Source organism: Zootoca vivipara, chromosome 12 (genome assembly GCF_963506605.1).
Source record: "Zootoca vivipara chromosome 12, rZooViv1.1, whole genome shotgun sequence".
Classification (NCBI taxonomy): domain Eukaryota; kingdom Metazoa; phylum Chordata; class Lepidosauria; order Squamata; family Lacertidae; genus Zootoca; species Zootoca vivipara.
The window spans coordinates 52,613,892-52,637,473 of record NC_083287.1 but is presented as its reverse complement, the minus strand read 5'-3'; the positions used below and the strand labels follow the sequence as shown (position 1 = coordinate 52,637,473).

The following is a 23,582-nucleotide window of genomic DNA, read 5'->3' as shown; positions in this document are numbered from 1 at the left end:
ATTCTGTACATCATGGGCATTTTGATGACAAAGGCAAACAGGTCGTCGATGAAGGTGTTGAGGGCTTTGTAGGTGAGCATCCGCCAGGGCAGATGAGCAACAGACTTCAGCTTGTAGTTGATGAACAGCTGAGGCGTCATGGTGAAGAAGCCGAAAGTCAGCAGGAACCCATAGAGCAGGCATGTCAAAACTGCGGCCCTCCAGATGTTTTGGCCTACAACTCCCATGATCCCTAGCTAGCAGGACCAGTGGTTGGGGAAGATGGGAATTGTAGTCCAAAACATCTGGAGGGCCACAGGTTTGACATGCCTGCCATAGAGTATGCTGAGAACCCAGGAGTACCAGCCCTTGTGCTCTATGTAGAGGAGGCTGTAAACAGCATTGCTACAGGGGGTGTCTTATTTTTTAAATTAAGCAATCTTCATTTGGACCTTTGGAGCCGGTCCCTTGGGGTGCGATTGACAGCCCCAGCATTGCGAGTGGTGGTGGTGAAGCGGAGCATTCCTTTTCGGGAGGAGGAGGCAGGCGCCCGGAACCAGCGGCTGCTGCAGCCCCGACAAAGTGCTGCTCGCCACGAGGCAGTGGGACCCAGCAGCAGCGGCGTCCTCGTCCTCCCGCTGCTGCCCGGCTGGGCTCCGGCTGTCCCCGCCAATCTCCTCTGCAGCCCCCAGGGGCGAGCAGCAGCCTTGCCTCAGTCTGGCCCGGCAGCAGCAGCAACAGTAGCGGGAGGACGAGGACGGCGCTGCTGTTGGGTCCCACTGCCTCGGGGCGAGCGGCGCTGCTGCACGCTTTGTCGGGGCTGCAGCAGCCGCTGGTTCCGGGCGCCTGCCTCCTCCTCCCGAAAAGGAATGCTCCGCTTCACCACCACCACTCGCAATGCTGGGGCTGTCAATCACAACCCAAGGGCTCTAAAGGTCCAAATGAAGATTGCTTAATTTAAAAAATTAGACAGCGTTGCTGCTGCTGGCTCGGGGCTCTCCTTCCGTGTGGTGCTGCAGTGGCGGCAGCAGCCGGTCCTGGGCGCTGACCCTGCAGACGTCCTCCTCCTCCTGCTGCGGCCGGCGTGTTGGGTCCCGCTGGCTGGCTGGGCACTCACGGTCTCGCTCCGCGCAGCGCGGAGGTATGGCTTATTTTCAGGGGGTGTCTTATATTTCACAAATGCTTAAAAAGCCTGCTACGGCTTATTTTATGACTATAATAATAATAATAATAATAATAATAATAATAATAATAATTTATTATTTATACCCCGCCCATCTGGCCGGGTTCCCCCAGCCACTCTGGGCGGCTTCCAACAAAACAGAAATTCTAAAATACAGAAATCCATCAAACATTAAAATACAGAAATCCATCAAACATTAAAAGCTTCCCTAAACAGGGCTGCCTTGAGATGCCTTCTAAAGGTCTGGTAATTGTTGTTCTCTTTGACCTCTAGTGGGAGGGCATTCCACAGGGTGGGTGCCACTACCGAGAAGGCCCTCTGCCTGGTTCCCTGTAACTTGGCTTCTCGTAGTGAGGGAACCGCCAGAAGGCCCTCAGAGCTGGACCTCAGTGTCCGGGCAGAACGATGGGGGTGGAGACGCTCCTTCAGGTATACAGGACCGAGGCCGTTTAGGGCTTTAAAGGTCAACACCAACACTTTGAATTGTGCTCGGAAACGTACTGGGAGCCAATGTAGGTCTTTCAGGAGTGGTGTTATGTGGTCTCGGCGGCCGCTCCCAGTCACCAGTCTAGCGGCCGCATTCTGGATTAGTTGTAGTTTCCGGGTTACCTTCAAAGGTAGCCCCACGTAGAGCGCATTGCAGTAGTCCAAGCGAGAGATAACTAGAGCATGCACCACTCTGGAGAGACAGTCAGTGGGCAGGTAGGGACTCAGCCTGCGTACCAGATGGAGCTGATAAACAGCTGTCTTGGACACAGAGTTGACCTGTGCCTCCATGGACAGCTGTGAGTCTAAGATGACTCCCAGGCTGCGCACCTGGTCTTTCAGGGGCACAGTTACCCCATTCAGGAACAGGGAGTCCTCCACACCCGCCTGCCTCCTGTCCCCCACAAACAGTACTTCTGTCTTGTCAGGATTCAATCTCAATCTGTTAGCCACCATCCATCCTCCAACCGCCTCCAAGCACTCACACAGGACCTTCACCGCCTTCACTGGTTCTGATTTAAAAGAGAGGTAGAGCTGGGTATCATCAGCATACTGATGGACACCCAGCCCAAACCCCCTGATGATCTCTCCCAGCGGCTGCATGTAGATGTTAAAAAGCATGGGGGAGAGGACAGAACCCTGAGGCACCCCACAAGTGAGAGCCCAGGGGTCTGAACACTCATCCCCCACCACCACTTTCTGAACACGACCCAGGAGGAAGGAGTGGAACCACTGTATGACAGTGCCCCCAGCTCCCAAGCCCTCTAGACGGTCCAGAAGGATGTTATGGTCGATGGTGTCAAAAGCCGCTGAGAGATCCAGCAGAACAAGGAAACAGCTCTTACCTTTTAAGACTATGTCTTAAAACAGGGGAAACACGGTATGCAAGCCTGCATTTGCTGCCTTGGAAACTTGATACATATGGGGGAAATATTGTTGTTCAGGGGAGAAGGGTGGAAACACTGCTGCTGTTGCCTCTCTCTTTTTGCTCATCATAGGTCAAAAAGTGGGAGCAGGATAAGATGCTGCAAAAGGCGTTGTGTCGTCGTCAATGTTGATTGCAAAGGATATGTCTAAGGATTATAGATTACAGACCTGTGCTGACTGATAATCTTTTCTGACTCCCCAGCCCTGAAAAACTGGCACCGTGTTAAATAACGCAGCATATTTCGGTGTATTCTTTCTGAATGTCTCGCTGCGCTGACTGGGTGCATCTTTCGACTGCACAACAGCAAGGCGAGGAGAGGATACGCTTGCCCCCCCCCCAAACCTTGATATCCTGGAGATGGAAACTGTTTGCTACAGATGTGTTTCGGAAAATATGCCAGGCACATTTCGACTTATCAAGTCTTCTTCCTGTAGCATATCGTTGGAAAAGAGCATCTCTCTGTGCGTGGGCTCAGAGGGAAAATTCGTGTGAGATATCATGCTTCTGCAGAGTTTTGCAGTTTCAGAAGCATACTGTCAGAGGGTCATCGTGGCTACTCTAGAGTAACTCCGGCTGAGTCCAGTTTGTCTTCAAAGACGTTTATTGTGCTATTTATTTACAGTGTAGACACAGCTTAAAACATGACCTCTCATCTCGAATCAGAATCCAGCAATGGCGTATGTCTGTTCCTACAAAGTAGTCTGGGCACCCCAAAACGCCGCCTCCTTGACCTGCGTTGCGGCGCTCTCCTTACTTCTTGCACCGGAAGGAGTGATGCCCTTTCAGCTTCCTACCTAAGCGGTCGGTGCCCTGGCTCTGCAACATCCCTGAGCGTCTGCCTGCATCCCTCCGCCCCCCGAGCTTTCCCATTGTTCCTCCCTCTGATTTCTCTCCTGCTCCGAGTCTCTCCCTCCCCCTCTGGCTGCTTCAGAACCACTGGTGCTCTCTGTACTTGATGAGGTGGATGTCCGGATGATGGGGGCTGGCTCCCTGTAGGGAGTCACCCTTACACAAACTCTAAGACTCTTCTGCAGCACAACGTACTCTACATCCCAATGACTCTCAGCCCTCACTTTTGCCATAAAGTTTCACTCGGTTCTGCTCTCTATGCTTCTAGACCGGACTTGCAATCTAGCACATTGGGATGGGTTCCTGTTGGCCTGGGAAAAGCAGACCCAATGGATTCCTCTCTTGCCGCTAATCCTGACACCAGCACACAGGGGCGTAGCCAGGATCAAAATTAGGGGGGGCAAGGGGCCAGGGGCAGGGCCAAGGCACGGGGGGAGGAGCCACAGTGGAGCAAGGAAAGCCATGGTCATTCAGGGGCTAGGGGGCGCCAGGATCAGCCTGAAATCGGGCTGCTCCGACCCCTCCTCCCCCTCCACGATTGCCGGGGCGGGTGGAGGGAAAGCCCCAGAGCCGTGCAAAGCGTTTGGCTGGCTTTCCCTCCACCCGCCCCACAGCCACCCGGCTAGAAGGGACATCTCCCTTCTCCGTGGCTGGCTGTGGGGCGGGCAGAGGGAAAGCCAGCCAAACGCTTTGCACGGCTCTGGGGCTTTCCCTCCACCCGCCCCACAGCCAGCCAGGGAGAAGGGAGACGACACCGGGCAGCGGCGGGCAGCGGGGCAGGCTGGCCCTGCTTCTAGGGGGGGGCAACTGCCCCCCTGCCTACGCCCATGCCAGCACACTGTCACTGAATCATCATAGCTCAAGAGCCAGTGTTCAAACCCAGCCCGTGCTGTGTTGTACAAAAGCATTCAGTTCAGAGGTCCCTGAGACCAGGCATTATCCAGAGATTACTAAACCCTGGTGATAAAATGCACCAGATCAGCAAGTTAATTTCGGCTCCTCTATGGATCCACTGACTGCTGGCCCATCAGTTTGAGAATCCTAATGCGCTGTCGAGGCTGACATGTATTGCGCTTTTAATTGACCAAACCGAAACCATGTAGAACTCAGTCTGCAGTATCTGGCAGGCCTCCTGTTCACACTTATGCTGAACGTCAAGATCCTGCTGGGAGTCCGCTATTTTTGTTTCACACTGATTTTTTTTTATAAAAAAAATAGCTATAATCATAATGATATAAGAACAATTCCTTTCGATAAACCAGTTTATGCTCCAAGCTTCAATCCCTTGGCCAATAGCCTCCAACCTTCCTCCATCGTTCTCCCCAGAGTGGCTGGGGAAACCCAGCCAGATGGGCGGGGTATAAATAAATAAATAAATATTTATTATTATTATTCCTGGAAATCTAAGAAACTGCTTTGGGCACCATGTGTTGTTATCTGCTTAGAATGGGTCCTTGAACTTGGATAATAACTCCTGCTTGCCAAACAGAGATTAGAGGTGTGTGTGTGTGTGTGTGTGTGTGTGTAGATGAGTTTGCTGTACACTCTGGTCAGCTTCCAACAGAAATATTAAAATTCAATAATTTATTAAACATTAAAAGCTTCCCTAAACAGGGCTGCCTTCAGATGTATTCTAAAAGTCTGGTAGTTTTCTCTCTCTTTGACATCTGGTGGGAGGGCGTCACTACCGAGAAGGCCCTCTGCCTGGTTCCCTGTAACTTGGCTTCTCGCAGCGAGGGAACCGCCAGAAGGCCCTCGGCACTGGACCTTAGTGTCCGGGCATTACAAGCGTTACTCGAAATCCTGCTAGAGTTTTTAGTTGTTTACAGTGTTCTCTTAAGTAAATTGTAAATTTATTCCATTCCTTATTAAAGTTTTCATCATCCTGGTTTCTGATTTTCCCCATCATATTTGCCAGTTTGGCATAGTTCATCATTTTCATCAGCCATTCGTTTCTGGGCAGGACTTTATCTTCTTTCCATCTCTGGGCCAGTGGAATCCGCTCTGCTGTCATGTCGCATACATAAACAATCTTTTCTGCTCCCTTGGTACCAGTATCTCTGCATCTAAAATTCCTAGTAAAAAATACCTCTGGTTGGATGTAATGCACTACACCAGGGGTCAGCAGACTTTTTCAGCAGGGGGCCGGTCCACCGTCCCTCAGACCTTATGGGGGGCCGGACTTTATTTTGGAAAAAGAAAATGAACGAATTCCTATGCCCCACAAATAACCCAGAGATGCGTTTTAAATAAAAGGACACATACTCCTCATGTAAAAACACGCTGATTCCCGGACTGTCCACGGGCCGGATTTAGAAGGCGATTGGGCCAGATCCGACCCCCGCGCCTTAGTTTGCCTACCCATGCACTACACCAATCCTTGTCCTCATCTCAGAACTATTTGCACGTCCAGCAACCAATGTACCTTACATCTTGGGAAGGAGCCCAAATTGCTCTGTGAAGCAATGGCTATCAATGCGGGCATATTAAGAAGAGAAACGGCGAGCACAGATATGAACATCATTTGGTGTGCCTTTTGCTAGTAGAGGCCTAAATGGCAGAGCTGGTTTATTGTTTTGAATTCTCTTCCAGAGATACTTTCTTAGTTCCCAAGGCTACAAAGGCATCCTCGCGGTTTTTCACACTGACGTAGCTGGTGGGAAGACATGCAGGCTGATTCATTTTGGAGGTGGGGGCTTGTGTGGATGGCAAAAGACAAACATTTTAACAGCCATCAAGCACCCACCCCAGTGTGTTTTTAGAGTCTCAAGGGATGCATATTTACCTGGTGGGGTAGCTCAGTTATTCAGCTCTGAACCAAAGACGAGAGTTGCGTACTTTGGTCTGATTGATGCTCAAAGCCTTTGGAATTAATTTTTTTTGGGGGGGGGTGACCCCAGAGCTCTGAGATGTGTTTTCCCCACCCATTTTTTCCTCCTTTCTTTGCTTCTCTCACTTTTGCCTTCGCCTTTTGTTACATGCTCACTGGTATGTGGCCCCTGGAAGGTTTCCTGGGAGAGAATGTGGCCCTCTGACTGAAAATGGCTCGCATTTTATTGAGAAACTATCTGATCTGCACTTCTCAATCCAATGCGTGAACCAAAACCTAGCTATCCGTTCACGCCTCTCTGAATTTTTCAATGCAGTTCTCAAGCCTAGCAATAAGTATAAAAATGCACACACTGGGAGCAAAGTGTGCATAAAAATGCATATAACGGTGCCGGCAACATCCAAGAATGCATTGCATTGGGGGGAAGTGCTTGCAAAACTGTTTAGATTAGTCAAAACTGAATACAAATATGTGGCTATGAGTAAAAATTCATACTAAGGTGTTGAGGAATTTTCATGAGGATTAAAAGAAGACACAAATGCACACATTTCTGTGGAAACGTGGAGAACTGAACATATTCCTGGGGGAGGAGTGTGAAACTGAAAGAAAACAAGGTCGACAAATTTGCTCCTCCATGATTCTGAGTACAGTGGGACCTCGGTTTGTGAACGCAATCCATTCCGCGGAGGCGTTTGCTCGCCGAAGGCACACTTCTGCACACCCGACGCGTCTGCGCACCCGACGCCGTGGAACCTGGATGTAAACACTTCCGGGTCTGCAGCGTTTGTAAACGGAGCTTTTCGTAAACGGAGGTAGGTGTAAACCGAGGTTCCACTGTATGACTTAGTTCAGGGGTTGGCAAGGTTTACCTCATCTGGGCTGGTTCACTCCAACGGAGATCCCTCCGTGGGCCTGATTGCTCGCACGCACGTGATTTCCGGCGCCGCTGAAGCAAGCCCCTGTGCCACCCTGCGCCAGTTTAGCGCAGCGCCGGGGACTCACCGAGCGGGCAGCTCAGTTGCGGGGATTTCTCATGGGCTGGTTAAGCAACCCCCGTGGGCTACCTGTGGCCCGTGGGCCACAGGTTGCCGACCCCTGACTTAGTTGTAATCTGTGATTGTTCAATGGAGTGGGGCGAAATAAGGGCACCACTCTAAAGCGCAGACACTGTCTATGGGCTGCATCTCATATTAGCTCTACTCAGAGTAAACCCATTGAAGTTAATAAACATAACTACGGTTCATTTACTTTAGTCAGTCTGCTCAGAGTAGGCATTTGTTAGATCCAACCTGATAGCTCTTATTTGAATCCCCGCCCTCTCTCTCTCTTTCTCTCTCAACAAAAGAAGTTGAGCAGTCAATGAGAAGCAGGAATGCTAATCCCCGCACTTATGAAAGAATGGAGTTTTGCTAATGGCAAAATTGGAACCAGTCCAAGGAATCCTGCACAGCAAATTAAAAGGTAATTACTCCGAATGTTATGGGAAATCTTTATCATTCACTTGCCAGCTTGAAAAGTCAGCTCTTGGTGGGGGACTCTGCCTTCTGCTGTCTTCAGGGGCACAAAGGGTCACTTTCTTGGATGACAAGAAAGTTCCTTGTTTAAAAAGGAAAGGTTTTGCTTTTCAAAATATATACATATGGGTACAGCTGTGCCCTTCAGATCCGTTTTCACCAAGTTGGGTGTGTGGTCTTGTTTTACATCTGGGGTCAGGAACCTCAGGATCTAGGGGCCACATATGGAGAGGTGGGCTTTGGGCTCTCACATTTCAGCGATGCCCTGTGTGACACTAAAAATGGGCACCCTCTGCCTCTTGCATTCCACTCTGCAGTATTGCTTTGATGCCCCTGCCTGGCAGTTGCACTTCCTTCAAACTGCCCCTGCAGATGTGGCTCTCGACTTCTCTCTACCTGGCCCTCTCTATCTTGCCCCCACATTTCACTAATAATATACTTAATTCTTAATTGCATTTCAGTTCAACAATTACTTTGATAAAATACATATTTCGTTATGTGGAAATGGCTTCAGATACCTATTAGGTCCATAAATATGGACTACAATTAATCCAGAATGCGGCAGCTAGACTGGTGACTGGGAGCGGCTGCCGAGACCACATACCACCGGTCTTGAAAGACCTACATTCGCTCCTAGTACGTTTCCGAGCACAATTCAAAGTGTTGGTGCTGACCTTTAAAGCCCTAAAGGGCCTCGATCCTGTATACCTGAAGGGGTGTCTCCACTCCCATCGTTCTGCCCAGACACGGAGGTCCAGCACCGAGGGCCTTCTGGCGGTTCCCTCGCTGCGAGAAGCCAAGTTACAGGGAACTAGGCAGAGGGCCTTCTCGGTAGTGGCACCCGCCCTGTGGAACGCCCTCCCACCAGATGTCAAAAATAACTACCAGACTTTTAGAGGACATCTGAAGGCAGCCCTGTTTAGGGAAGCTTTTAATTAGTGTACTCTGGTATTTCTGTTGGAAGCCGCCCAGAGTGGCTGGGGAAACCCAGCCTGATGGGCGGGGTATAAATAATAAATTATTATTATTATATAGCATATATTCAACACACAAAAAAGCGACAATTTGTTGCTGACAAAGGACAGCTGGACATATGAAGGGCCCCATTACCTTCAGTAGATTGGCGCCTCATCAAACCCTGGATGGCCCTCCCCACAAGAAGAAAGCCAGGTTTTGTATATGATGAATCCTCAAAGAACTTTACAAAAATTATCCCTGTAATCCTTCCCACAGCTGGGTATAGAAGGCTGAGGTTTCTATCCCCATATTAGATATGGGGGCTGATGCTAAAACAGAATGCGTCCTCCTAAAGACACCTTTTGGTATAGGAAGCTGCCTTTAAGACAGGTCAGAATATTCTCCAACCTCCTGGAAGTATCAGCTGCTGGTGCAGGTACTAGATGGAGGGGAGAATACTTGGCACATGGTTGGGGACTGAGATTCCTGCATTGCAGGGGGTTGGACTAGATGGGATCTAGTGTGCCCTTGCGCCTGTGTGAATCAAGGCTCTGCGTGGATTAAGTCGGGATGCAAGGGAATAATGGGGAAAATCAGATCTATGAATACATTTACGGAGCGCCGTGTCCTTCAGGAGGAACCTAATCTCCCAGTCTGAAAAGAACTACAAGCATCAAGCTGCTCTATTGGATTTGCAAACGAGAGCTGGGCTTGTTGATAAGGATGTAAAGGGCTGTTGCATTTGATAAGGTGGTCTGCAAGGCATTCAGCATAATAGATGTCCAATTTATAGATGGAGATAACGTTCGTCTGGCTAATACAGCGCACTGGTGCATTAACAAGCCATTACTGTTAGTGCAAGGAATGTTTTGCAGTCTTAAATACACTTCTGGGCCAGAGTATCCACCCAAGTTCTCTGGCATTGGCTAGAATTTATTTCACCATGGTGAAAACAGAAGGGTTGAGGATTCTGCCACTACAATCCTGCTGCATCAGAGAATATTGCATTGAATTTTGCTTTAATACAAGTTGGGATTTTTTGCAGTTAAGAAACAGAAGGGGTGTCACGGCTAAAAATTGGCCGCTGTTTCTTTAATAACAAAGAGAGACTGCTTCAGGTACTACTGACGCAGTCGATATATATATATCTATAAATAAAAAATTGTCCAGTAGCACCTTAGAGACCAACTCAGTTTGTTCTTGGTATAAGCTTTCGTGTGCATGCACACTTCTTCAGATACACATGCAAACGGAAGCTTATACCAAGAACAAACTGAGTTGGTCTCTATGGTGATACAGTGGAACCTCGGTTTATGACCACCTCGGTTTATGAATTTTTGGTTTATGAACGCCGCTGACCCATCTGGAACGGATTAATTCATTTTCCATTACTTTCAATGGGAAAGTTCGCTTCAGTTTATGAACAGACTTCCGGAACCAATTACACCCATGCTTCAGTTTATGAACGCTTCAGTTTAAGTTCTCCGCGGACCCGTCTGGAACGGATTAATCCACTTTCCATTACTTTCAATGGGAAAGTTCGCTTCAATTTATGAACGCTTCAGTTTAAGTACTCCACAGACTGTCTGGAACGGATTAATCCACTTTCCATTACTTTCAATGGGAAAGTTCGCTTCAGTTTATGAACGCTTCAGTTTATGAACAGACTTCCGGAACCAATTGTGTTCATAAACCGAGGTACCACTGTACTGGACAATTTTTTATATATTTATATATATTTTAAAAAGAGACTGAGTCAGCATGACTCATAAAACCTTTCACCCAAATATGATTGTACAGTGGTACCTCTACTTACAAATTTAATGCGTTCCGAACACACATTTGTAAGTCGAAAAAAATTGTAAGTTGAATCCCATAGGATTGCATTGGGAGAAAAATTCGTAAGTAGAAGCAACCCTATCTAAAAATTCGTAAGTAGAAAAAATCCTATCTAAATCGCATCCAAGATGGCGGATGGAGCTCCATTCGTAAGTAGAAACATTCATAAGTAGAGTTATTCGTAAGTAGAGGTACCACTGTATATATATATAGGATGATCTGTTTGCGGAGTTTCGTTTGGGTTGGTCGGATGGTTGAAAGCTGGTTGCGCTAATATGTATAAAGCTGTCAGTCATGCTGGGATAAGAAGACTTTTAAGAATAAAAGCAGCAATATTCTGCAAAGATACTCTTTCTCGATGACTCTTTCGTGCCAACTAGAGTCCGAGGACAAAAGAGGCCAGAACCTTTTCTTTTTCAAACACTGACATTTAAATCATCCAATTTTTTTTAGAATATATAAAGAAAAGCCAAGTTTGTATTAATTTAGGAGGTAATGGTGTGTGGTGTGTATTAATGGTGTGTATTAATTTAGGAGGTAATGGTGTGTGGCCCCTTCATGGATCAATGCCTTGTCGTGGCGAAGGGGCTTGAATAACTCAGAGAAGCTATGAGCTATGAGCTATGCCATGCAGGGCCACCCAAGATGGACAGGTCATAGTGGAGAGTTTTGACTAAACGTGATCCACCTGGAGAAGGAACTGACAAGCCACTCCAGTATCCCTGCTAAGAAAACTCCATGGACAAAGACAACAGGCATATAAAAGTTATGACGCTGGAAGATGAGCCCCTCAGGTCGGAAGGCATCCAACATGCTACTGAGGAAGAGCGGAAGAGGAAGAGTACAAGTAGATTCAGAGCTGATGAAGCGGCTGGGCCAAAGCCGAAAGGTCGCTCAGTTGCGGATATGCCTGGAAGCGAAAGGAAAGTCTGATGCAGTAAAGAAAAATATTGCATAGGAACCTGGAATGTAAGAACCATGGATAATGGTAAGCTGGATGTGGTCAAAAATGAGATGACAAGAATAAATATTGACAACAAATGGTGTGTAGGAACTGGCTGCTGTTAGTCATAGGGGTGTGGGGAGGAAGCACTCTGTGTGACCTCAGAAGCACTGTTTTACAAGGTTACTTTAACGTAGGGGTGAGGAATTGGATCTTGACTGTGGGCCAGATCCCTCCACTCACCAGCCTGTCAACTTTGACAGGATGGTGGGAGCACACATCAGTCAATCACCCGGTGTCATAATTATGGCAGGTGATTGGCATGTGCCATAATTCAAAGGGGGTAGTTGTAGTATCCCATCATCTGACAGGAGGTTACAGTGACCTCCTTTGGAAGCATGTTCCTAGCGCCAATCAGCTAATCGGTGCTGAGAGTCCCCTTTCCAAGAGTCTTCCTCCAGGCTGATTTTTTTATTTATTTGTTTGTTTATTACATTTATATACTGTACCTCCTTTTTCTTCCAAGGAGCTCGAGGTGGTGTACATGGGTCTCCTCCTCCTCATTTCATCATCACAACAACCCTGTAAGGTACAGTGGTACCTCTACTTACGAATTTAATGCGTTCCGAATGCACATTCGTAAGTCGAAAAAAAATGTAAGTTGAATCCCATAGGAATGCATTGGGAGAAAAAATTCGTAAGTCGAAGCAACCCTATCTAAAAATTCATAAGTAGAAAAAAATCCTATCTAAACCACATCCAAGATGGCGGACGGAGCTCCATTCGTAAGTAGAAACATTCGTAAGTAGAGTTATTCGTAAGTAGAGGTACCACTGTAGTTACAGGTAGGTAGCCGTGTTGGTCTGACGTAGTCAAAACAAAATAAAAAATAAAAATAAAATTCCTTCCAGAGGCACCTTAGAGATCAACTAAGTTTGTCATAGGTATGAGCTTTCGTGTGCATGCACACTTCTTCAGATACACTGAAACAGAAGTCACCAGACCCTTATGGATAGTCAGAGGGTGGGGAGGGGTATTACTAAGAAGGGTGGTGGGAATGGGCGACCGACCTGCTGACAACTGCTAACGACTGCAATTGGTCTTGCAGGAAAAAGCAAGGGGTGAGGTGCTAAAGAAAGCTTGATCATGTATAATGAGATAAGAATCCAGTGTCCTTATTCAGACCAGGTCTCTCCATGGTTTTAAGCTTGCTAATGAGTTGCAATTCAGCAACTTCTCTTTCCAGTCTGTTTCTGAAAATTTTCTGTAATAGAACAGCTACTTTGAGATCTTGTATAGAATGTCCTGGGAGATTGAAGTGTTCTCCTACTGGTTTCTCTGTCTTGTGGTTCCTGATGTCAGATTTATGTCCATTTATCCTTCGGCATAGGGTTTGGGCTGTTTGTCCAATATAGAGACCTTTAAGGTAGGTTAGGCTAAGAGACAGTGACAGGCCCCAAATCACCCAGTCAGCTTCATGGATGTGTGGGGATTTGAACCCTGGTCTCCCAGGTCCTAATCCAACAATCTAACCACAACATCACATTGGCTCCCAAGGCCAGAGGTACCGTACCACTACTTTAAAGTGCACCAGAGTAGCACCCTATGAAGGTCCTCTGGATGAAGGCATCTTAACAGTTGGAGTCGACAAAATTTCCCACCTCTGGAGGTCACCAAGAGCTGTTCATAGGAGCATCAGACCATTATTCTATCCAGCTCTATAGTGCTTATACTGACTGGCAGTCGCCCTCCGGAATTTTGGGCAGTGGTCTCTCCCAGCTGTACCTGGAACTGCTGAGAATTTGTCCTGGGACACTCTGCATGTGGTGCAGATGCTCCGTCACTGAGCTGTGACTCTTCCCCGTGGCTGCAGTGGGCCTGCCAGCTCAGCTTTCATTTCCAGCATTGCAATTTGAAAGGCGATCCCTCTGAGCCTCAGCCTTAACGCCAAAGACCATGCCGCCAAGTGTTGTTCTCTCTCAACAGGTTGTAACATTTAACGTTGGCACCCGGGAGATGAAGTATATAGCATACACAAAAAGAGAGGAGAGAAAAAGCACTCTAAACTTTTGAAACTATTTAGTAAGTGCTGTTGCACTTCAGATGCCAGCCATAAAAGCATCAGGAATTTAGGAACGGGATTAAGAGGCACTAAGGCTGTAAATCAGGGATCAAGAAAAGGGGAAAGTAATTTTCAGTGTTTTGAAGTCTTCCATCTTGAAGAGTGTGGCGGTGAAGTGAGAAAGCTGTTCCTGTTCTTTTCCTCTTCTATGGTCAGAAAGAGAGAGCTTTTGAGCAATGATCTAAAAAAGGTTGCTGCAAGATTCTGATGAACACAGAATTTGGGGCGTTTGGGCAAGGTAGGATTCAGGGCAGAATTTGGGTAATGTCTTACCAGAATCTATAGAGTGCTTTAATAATAATAATAATAATAATAATAATAATAATAATAATAATAATAATATATTATTTATACCCCGCCCATCAGGCTGGGTTTCCCCAGCCACTCTGGGCAGCTTCCAACAGAAAAATGAAATAAAGTAATCTATTAAACATTAAAAGCCTCCCTAAACAGAGCTGCCTTCAGATGTCTTCTAAAAATCTGGTAGCTGTTTTTCTCTTTGACATCTGATGGGAGGGCATTCCACAGGGCAAGCGCCACCACTGAGAAGGCCCTCTGCCTGGTTCCCCGCAACTTGGCTTCTCGCAACGAGGGAACTGCCAGAAGGCCCTCGGTACTGGACCTCAGTGTCCGGGCAGAACGATGGGGGTGGAGACGCTCCTTCAGGTATACTGGACCAAGGCCATTTAGGGCTTTAAAGGTCAGCACCAACACTTTGAATTGTGCTCGGAAACGTACTGGGAGCCAATGTAGATCTTTCAAGACCGGTGTTATGTGGTCTTGGCGGCCGCTCCCAGTCACCAGTCTAGCTGCTGCATTTTGGATTAGTTGTAGTTTCCAGGTCACCTTCAAAGGTAGCCCCACGTGGAGCGCATTGCAGTAGTCCAAGCGGGAGATAACCAGAGCATTCCCTAGTATTCTCAATTGTGCCCTTCATGCTGCAACACAATATTATTATTATTATTATTATTAGTAGTAGTAGTAGTAGTAGTAGTAGTAGTATATAGTAGTATATTTTCTGGAAGTTGTGGACTCTCCTTCCTTGGAGGTTTTCAAGCAGAGGTTGGATGGCCATCTGTCATAGATGCTTTAGCTGGGATTGCAGGGGGTTGGACTAGATGGTCTTTGGGGACCCTTCAAACTATACAGTTCTTTGATTCTCTGATGGATAACCTGCCTTTTCCCTGATGGGGCTCCAGGCAGCTTACAGATAAAAATAAGAACCATTAAAAACATGGGGGGACCATTATTCTTTTCAAAAATTAAACAAGTGATAGAAGTAAATCTATACACAGATATAAAATCTATTAAGCACCAGCCCTTTCATTAAAAGCAGTAGATAAATAGGCAGCGCTGCGGCAGGTAGGTAAACAGCATTTCTGTGTGCTTTGGTTTCCATTGCACCAGAAGCGGTTCAGTCCTGCTGGCCACATGACCCGGAAAGCTGTCTGTGACCAAATGCCTGCTCCCTCAGCCTGAAAGCGAGATGAGTGCCTCATAGAATCATAGAGTTGGAAGAGACCACAAGGGCCATCCAGTCCAACCCCCTGCCAAGCAGGAAACACCATCAAAACATTCTTGACATATGCCTGTCAAGCCTCTGCTTAAAGACCTCCAAAAAGGGAGACTCCACCACACTCCTTGGCAGCAAATTCTACTGCCGAACAGCTCTTAGTGTCAGGAAGTTCTTCCTAATGTTTAGGTGGAATCTTCTTTCTTGTAGTTTGAATCCATTGCTCCGTGTCCACTTCTCTGGAGTAGCAGAAAACAACCTTTCACTCTCTTCCATATGACATCCTTTTATATATTTGAACATGGCTATCATATCACCCCTTAACCTTCTCTTCTCCAGGCTAAACATGCCCAGCTCCCTAAGCCGTTCCTCATAAGGCATCGTTTCCAAGCCTTTGACCATTTTGGTTGCCCTCCTCTGGACACGTTCCAGCTTGTCAGAGCAGAATACAGTGGTACTATCACTTCCCTTGATCTAGATGCTATACTCCTATTGATGCAGCCCAAAATTGCATTGGCTTTTTTAGCTGCTGCATCACACTGTTGACTCATGTCAAGTTTGTGGTCTACCAAGACTCCTAGATCCTTTTCACATGTACTGCTCTCAAGCCAGGTGTCTCCCATCCTGTATTTGTTCCTTTCATTTTTTTTTTGCCCAAGTGTAGTACTTTACATTTCTACCTGTTAAAATTCATCTTGTTTGCTTTGGCCCAGTTGTCTAATCTGTTAAGGTCATTTTGAAGTGTCATCCTGTCCTCTGGAGTATTAGCCACCCCTCCCAACTTGGTGTCATCTGCAAACTTGCTCAGGATGCCCTCAAGCCCATCATCCAAGTCATTGATAAAGATGCTGAATAAGACCCCCATAGTTACCTTTGACTGGACTTAACAGTCCAGGGATCCTTTACCTTTACCTTTTGCATGACTGCAGAGCCCCAATGGCTGCTCTTCAGGGGTAGAATCATAGAATCATAGAGTTGGAAGAGACCACAAGGGCCATCCAGTCCAACCCCCTGCCAAGCAGGAAGGTTACACAGAATCCTGTATAACTTGTAGTTCGGCCTCAATAGTCTTATGAAGGATGCACAGTACGAGCAACAACTGTGAAATTTAAATATTTGTCTATATCTATCTATCTATCTATCTATCTATCTATCTATCTATCTATCTATCTATCTATCTATATCTACCTATCTATCAGTGTGGTGTAGTGGTTAATAGTGGTAGACTTGTAATCTGGTGAACCAGGTTCGCGTCTCCGCTCCTCCACATGCAGCTGCTGGGTGACCTTGGGCTAGTCACACTTCTCTGAAGTCTCTCAGCCCCACCCACCTCACAGGGTGTCTGTTGTGAGGGAGGAGGGAAAGGAGGGGAAAGGAGAATGTTAACCGCTTTGAGACTCCATCGGGTAGTGATAAAGTGGGATATCAAATCCAAACTCTTCTCTTCTTCTCCTCCTCCTATCTATCTATCCAGGGATATAGTGGTACCTTGTAAGACGAATGCCTTGCGCAACGAAAAACTCGCAAGACGAAAGCATTTTGCGATGCTTTCAGTGATTTGCAAGACAAAGTTTTCTATGGCCGCGCTTCGCAAGATGAAGTTTTTCGGCGGTTCACTCCCCCCCCCGTGGTAAACCGCGCTTCGCAAGACGAAATTATCGCAAGACGAAGCAACTCGCGGAACGAATTACTTCCATCTTGCGAGGCACCACTGTGCTTTCATTTGGCTCAATTGTTATAAATCACAGTAAAGGGTGTCTGAGGAGAGTCACAAAAAGTTCTGGCAAAGCAGCAGAAAACAGCATTTTTCTTGGGGCGAGTATTAAATTGGATGCAGCAGGTTGGAGAGAGAAATTATTCAATTATGCTGAAAAGCCTATCAATCAAGCCGGCGAAATGGAAGAGCAACGACAGGGAACATGCCTTATCATTGCGGGGATGAGTGTATCCAGGCATAATGCCCTTTGCATACAGCCCCCCCTTCCCCTCCCACCCATGTTATCACTGCAAATTAGAATGGGAGCCATTGTGTTACACAACTCCAGCCAGGAGAGCGAGGCTAATTGTTAAGTGGAATAAATGCCATTCACACTCCTCTGAGATGCTGCTTTTAATAGCCAGGGTTGCCCTACAATTGTTGAAGGTTTTACTTGAGGCAATGGCACCTGCATCATTATTACATTTATGTCCCACCTCCCCGCCCCCAGGAGCTTAAAGTGGCATGCAGGGTCCCCCTCCCTCTTCATTTTATTCTCATAAAACAGCCCTGTGAGGTAGGTTAGCTAAGATAGATGAAATGCGAGACACACCCTACCCCTTCTTTTTGAAGAGGGGCTGGTACAACCTTAAGAGGCAGGAATTATGATGTCTGCAGAGATCTTCAGCAGGCTAGTTCTTAAGCGTTTGAGTCTTTCAACAATCCTTTGTTGCTCTTGCGTTGGCTTTAAAAGAGCCTTTCAAATTCTCCCCCAAGACATAGTTGTCCTTGGTTGGATCTTCTGCTTCCGACCTACTGATCAAATCCTGAATTGCTGAAAATTAATGAATACATAAATCTGGATCCACTACTCAACAAGTTCCAACCAACCCACACAGGCTCCTTACTCATCTAGGTAGCCTGTAGAGCAGGCATGGCCAAACCTGTCCCTCCAGATGTTTTGGGACTACAATTCACATCATCCCTGACCACTGGTCCTGTTAGCTAGGGATGATGGGAGTTGTAGTTCCAAAACATCTGGAGGAACAGGTTTGGCCATGCCTGGTCCCATTGACTGGACCTCAGGCCATTTCATAGGATCTCTGAGCCAGTCTCCTGTTGAACAACATCTTTTGAGATTCCATCTGTCTTGAAAGTACTGTCCCAGATCTTCTGCATCCTGGGATAAGAATGACCACTCCATGCTCAACCCTAAGCTCTTCTCAGTTCTTCCAGTTGTCAGGACTTTCCTGTGGATGTGCCATGCTCAGGCACTGGGTAGCGTTAAGAACATAAAAACACGAGAAGAGCCTGCTGGAACAGCCTACTGGTCCATCTACTCCAGCATCCTGTTCTCACAGTGACCAATCAGATGATGCAAAACCCAGAAGCTCTTGCACCTGCACCCTTCCTCTCAGTGGTGCATCACATCAACACTTCCCTCTTTTGTTGTTGTTGTTGTTGTTGTTGTTGTTGTTGTTGTTGTTTAGTCGTTTAGTCGTGTCCGACTCTTCGTGACCCCATGGACCATAGCACGCCAGGCACTCCTGTCTTGCACTGCCTCCCGCAATTTGGTCAAACTCAAATTCCCTCTTTACCAAACCCCTTTTCTTTAGCTTCTCGTGCAAAAGCTCTGTGCCTGTCTTTCCCAGCCAATAATAATAATAATAATAATAATAATAATAATAATAATAATACCCCGCCCTTCCCAGTCAAGACCGGGCTCAGGGCGGCTAACAACAAGAATATCAAAGCGAGCATAAAAGAAACAAATCAATTAAAATGCAGGTTAAATACAATGTTAAAATTCAGTTTTAAAATTAGGAAGCTACAAGTGCAACCTCATTTAAATATCTGTAGGATGAAGCCTTCGGGGAGGGTAACACCGGGATCAGACTGAGTCAGTCCAAAAGCCCTACAAAAAGATGAGAACTCCCGCTGGGCTCTAGTCTCCTGAGAGAGAGCGTTCCACCAGGTCGGGGCTAGTACTGAGAAGGCCCTGGTCCTGGTCGAGGCCAGTCTAACCACCTCGTGATTTGGGATCTCCAGTATGCTATTATTTGTGGACCTTAATGTCCTTCGCGGGGCATACCGGGAGAGGCGGTTGCGTAGGTACGAGGGTCCTAAGCCGCATAAGGCTTTAAAGGTCAAAACCAGCACCTTAAACCTGACCCTATGTTCTTGAGATTCTTTTAACTGGACATTCCAGGGTTTGGTTGACCATAGAGTTATGACAGAGCACAGCAACCTGTTTTTCAGGGATAGGGAACCTTTGGCTCGCAAGATGTCATTGGGCTCCAACTCCCACCAGCATCAATCAGCATGGCCAGTGGTCAGGGATGTTGGGAGTTAGGAGTCCAGTATCTGGAGGGTCGTTGGTTCCCCATCCTTGCTGTTCCAACTGTTGCCACTGGACAACCTCAAATCCTAAAAGAAGAGAAGCAATTGTGTGACTTGACCCTCAGGCCTTCCCGCCCGCCTGCCTGTCGGCTAGATCCTTATAAAACATATTAATCTAGCCCATTCTTATTGCTGAAGAATACATCAATGCACTAATTGCTCCACAGAGAGAAAGTGAGTGAGAGAGTGAGTAAAACATAGTCACTCAGCAACAATGTTCTGCTCGGAACATCTATATTTAGATTGCAAGTGATGTCGGGTTTGAATGGCTTTGAACTACGACTGTTGCTACTGTATTAAAGCAATTATGCAGAGTCTATTGCTGGCAAGGGACAAAACAAAGCGAGATAGATGATATAAGGAAATCAGAGCATTTCTCTCGCAAGCGTGTGCCTTGTGGCACTCACAAGAACTAGCAAGGCTATACAGAAGAAGGAAGCGAGAGAGCACCAGAGATTCCATTTTTGATATTAACGACAGTTGGGGCTGTATGGGTTCTATATCTAGCACAATATTCCACACCTTGAGAATCTTGGACCTGGATTGCAGGCAATGGAAGAGATTAGATCCAGTTTGCATTTAGAAGTTGACCTGCCTAATTCATACTTTCTAAATCAAAACATGAATCCAAACACAGATGTCCTTTGAAATTTGCACCTCCAAATTTTGCAATGCAGTTCTCCATCCAAGTGATGTGTGTGAAAAGGGTAAAATGTACAAAAGAATGCATTTATTAGTGAAAATAATGTACAAAATACATATTTGAATCAATGCTATGTATATTAAGAGAAATGCATACAAAGGTTGGTATATTTGGATAAATGTGCACTAAAAGCTGGTGAATTTTCATGATGACTTCTTTTAAAAAATGGGCATTCAGAGACTTCAGAGAAGTGTGACTAGCCCAAGGTCACCCAGCAGCTGCATGTGGAGGAGCGGGGACGTGAACCCGGTTCCCCAGATTATGAGTCTACCGCTCTTAACCACTACACCATGCTGGCTCTCAAAGAGTCCCTTGGAATTCGAATTGCTGGCTGAATGGGAGAGGGCACATTACAGGGTGCTCACCTCCAATGTTCTGCTTCTGGTCTTCCTGGAAGCATCTGTCACTTGGCAGCAGGATGCTGGTTAGGTTTGGCCTTTAACCCAGGGGTAGGTTTGGCCTTTAACCCAGGGGTAACCCAGCACAGATGCTGTGGACTAGCTCTCCCATCATCTCTTACCATTGGCCATCCTTGCTGGGGCTGATGGGTATTGTCAATCAATCAATATACTTTATTCGACCGATAGTCAGAAACAAAAAACATTTCTCAATACAAAGATAAACATATAAAACTGAAGGCATCAGAGGGATACATAAAAATATAAAAATATAAAACTGAAGGCATCAGAGGGATACATAAATGGGGTATGACCGCGCTACTAAACCTCCTACAGATAACCCACATCAAGGCATTCGATTATACGTTTCCGACACTTGAGCGCCAGGAAGAGGAATTTAGCCACTGAGAAGGTTATTTTCCCAGTGGGCTTGTTGAGCAAATATGCTGCCTGCCGTTCTCTTGGTCGGGAACTAAACTGAGATAAATACGGGTCTATAAGATATTGCCTTAAATCATTATAAAAGGGACAACTCAGTAGAATGTGTTCTGTGGATTCTACCTCACTCAAGGCACAATGGCACATTCTCTGACCGTATGGGACTCCTCCAAATCTTCCCCTCAAAACCGCCGAATCAAGGACATTCAGTCTAGCCGCAGTAAGTAGTCTGCGGTATTCCACGTAGTGGATATCCGCCAGGTAATGGGCTGGTGCAGACCGATACACCTGCTCCCCTAAAAACATCCCAGATTTCACGCGGGCTATGTCCTCCTGTCTGGCGATATGCCCCAATCTCTGAGCGATCATCGCTTTAGCGCGGCTGTATGTCATGGACTCAATATAAAGGGAGGACAGACCGCACTTTTGCACTTCCTCTACCACTTCCCTTTCCCATGGAGATTTAAACTTATCCCTCAGAATCAGGGGGGCTAAAACCATCGGGGGTATTGTAGTCAACATATCACATCACATTTGCTAACTTTAGCCTAATCCAGCAGTAGCCAACATAATGCCCTGCAGATGTAATTAGACTACAACTTCCACCAATGCTAGCCAACATGGCCAGTGGTCAGGGATAATGTGAGTTGCAGTCCAGCAACTTATGGAAGCTCCAGCATTGGCTTCCCCTAAACATAATCTCTCTGGGCTCTTCCAATGTTTCGGGCAGAACTGAATTTCATAGGGTCCAGGAGAGCTTGCAGGGACTACAAGCATTCCTCTAACACGATCCATGGAAACCTTTTATTCCAAAGAGGCTCTGGTGGTTGAAACAGCTCTACTTTTCAAGTGAAACTGACATTTGTACAATCGTATATGACAATTGCTATAGGAGTTTTGACAGCATTGTCTTCTGACAGAGGGAATCTGACACATCAATCAAAAAAAGATTAATCTGGAGAGGCTGCTCAGAGAACCCAAGTGCTGAATTTAGAGGCCAAATTTCACATTCAGAACATCTGCGTTTTGAAATGGGTAATTTTAGCCTTGAATACTTGCATGTCAGAGACCCAGATCTGTAGAATGTTGATCTGCTTTTAGCTTGTTGATTTTAATTGCTTTTCTTAAAAAATAAAATAAAAAAAGGTTTTAATTTGACTGCCAGTTTTATTGCTTTATTCCTTTTGGAAACGGCATCGATTTTAAAAAATAATAATCAAGCAGTATATACCGTAATTTTTATGGAATAATAAAATAAAATAAAATGTACACACCCGCCTGCAGTGGTACAGTGCAAGGAAAAGGTTTTGCTGCTTCATTGTGTGGAATGACTGAAGAACCAAATCTTTGCATCTCTTCCTGAGTTTTATAAACATGCAAGCTTCGACGTTGATACTCACCTTATGCCCCCTGTGCACTGTGAGCTAGACACTGAAATAAACTCTCTATATGGGGCATAATCTAGAAAGCGAAGTAGTCTTCGGCTCCTTTATCTTCCCTGGAAAATATTTAAGCCGGTGTTTTAATTCCCCACTGGAATCAGCGGAGCTTCGAAGTTTGAAGACTGAGCCCATGACAAGACTCCACAGACCATATTTTATTGCCTTATTGTGCTATTGTTGCAAAATGCAAAATCTGATGACTCAGTAGAACGTGATGTGTTTGTTGAACTGCCTGGCATATTATTAATCAAGCCTACTTGTGCCTCATTAAACAATCAAATGAATGTAATAAAGCGGGAGGCCTTTTTAAGCATCCCACAGCAATAAAATCAGGCCCGGAACATCCTTCATCAAACAGAATCTCTAAGCTGAAAAAGAAGATGGGATCAACAAATCATGTACCTTAGTACCCATGTGCAGGGAAGGGTTTTATATTTTTGGATCTACGTTGTTAATGCTAAAGTTGTAGGTGACCAGGATAACGTAGATACCCAATAATACCCATGTCACAATGAGCAATCTGTATCTATTACTGTCAAGGCTGAACATGCTGTTTATAAAGGCAATAAAAGGAAGGCAGGTTTTTTGAACTGTATTATGTTATGTATTTGTTTTTGTTTTTTTGTAATTATTTTTATTAAGGATTTTCTTTGGTTACAAAGGTAGTGCAATGTCTCATATTTTTTTTTCCTTCTTCCATGAAACATTTTTACACATCAATTTTACTTATCAATACATTATGAGGAAGGGGGGAAAGAGGTGGGTAGGATGGGGAGTTGGGTGTGGTGGATTGTCGGTGTTTCTGTTTTTCTTGATATGTGTAGGGGTTCGGCGTCAGCGTCGTTTGTGCAGGTTCTCTGTTGTTTGTTCGTGCTTCTCTGTTGGTGAGAGAGGTCGGGATTCGTCTTAGGATGTGATTGCTCATTTGTGGTTGGATGTGATGATCTTTAGGAGGGAGGGAAGATGTTTTGATTAGGTTAGCCATATTGATTTGTATGCTGACGGTAAGTTTTTGTCGTTGTCTTGTTGGGCTGTATAAGTGATGAAGGGGAACCGTATTTGCTTGGCATTGTCATTGTTCAACACCCACAAACACGCACCCACCCACAATGAACAAGCCTTGTCACTTGGAATTGAACTAATGGCTTCAAGTTACAGGAAAGGAGATTCCGACTAGACATTAGGAAGAATTTTTCTGACAGTAAGAGCTGTTCAGCAGTGGAGGTTGCAGACTCTCTTTCGTTGCAATTTTTTAGGCAGAGGTTGGATGGCCATCTGTCATGGATGCTTTATTTGAGATTCCTGCACAGCAGGGGTTGGACTAGATGACCTTTGGGGTCCCTTCCAGATCTACAGTTATAT

General features: G+C 46.0%; 1 protein-coding gene across 1 annotated transcript in view; it reads left to right on the top strand.

Moving 5' to 3' along the window:
- The first annotated feature begins 305 nt into the window (after positions 1 to 305).
- The window catches only part of LOC118092085 (vasoactive intestinal polypeptide receptor 1), a 163,497-nt gene continuing 140,220 nt past the window's right edge, over positions 306 to 23,582 (top strand). Inside the window, exons 1-2 of the mRNA XM_060281068.1 lie at positions 306 to 581; positions 665 to 814. Of these exons, the coding sequence (XP_060137051.1) occupies positions 306 to 581; positions 665 to 814 (426 nt within the window). The remainder of the gene's footprint in view (positions 582 to 664; positions 815 to 23,582) is intronic.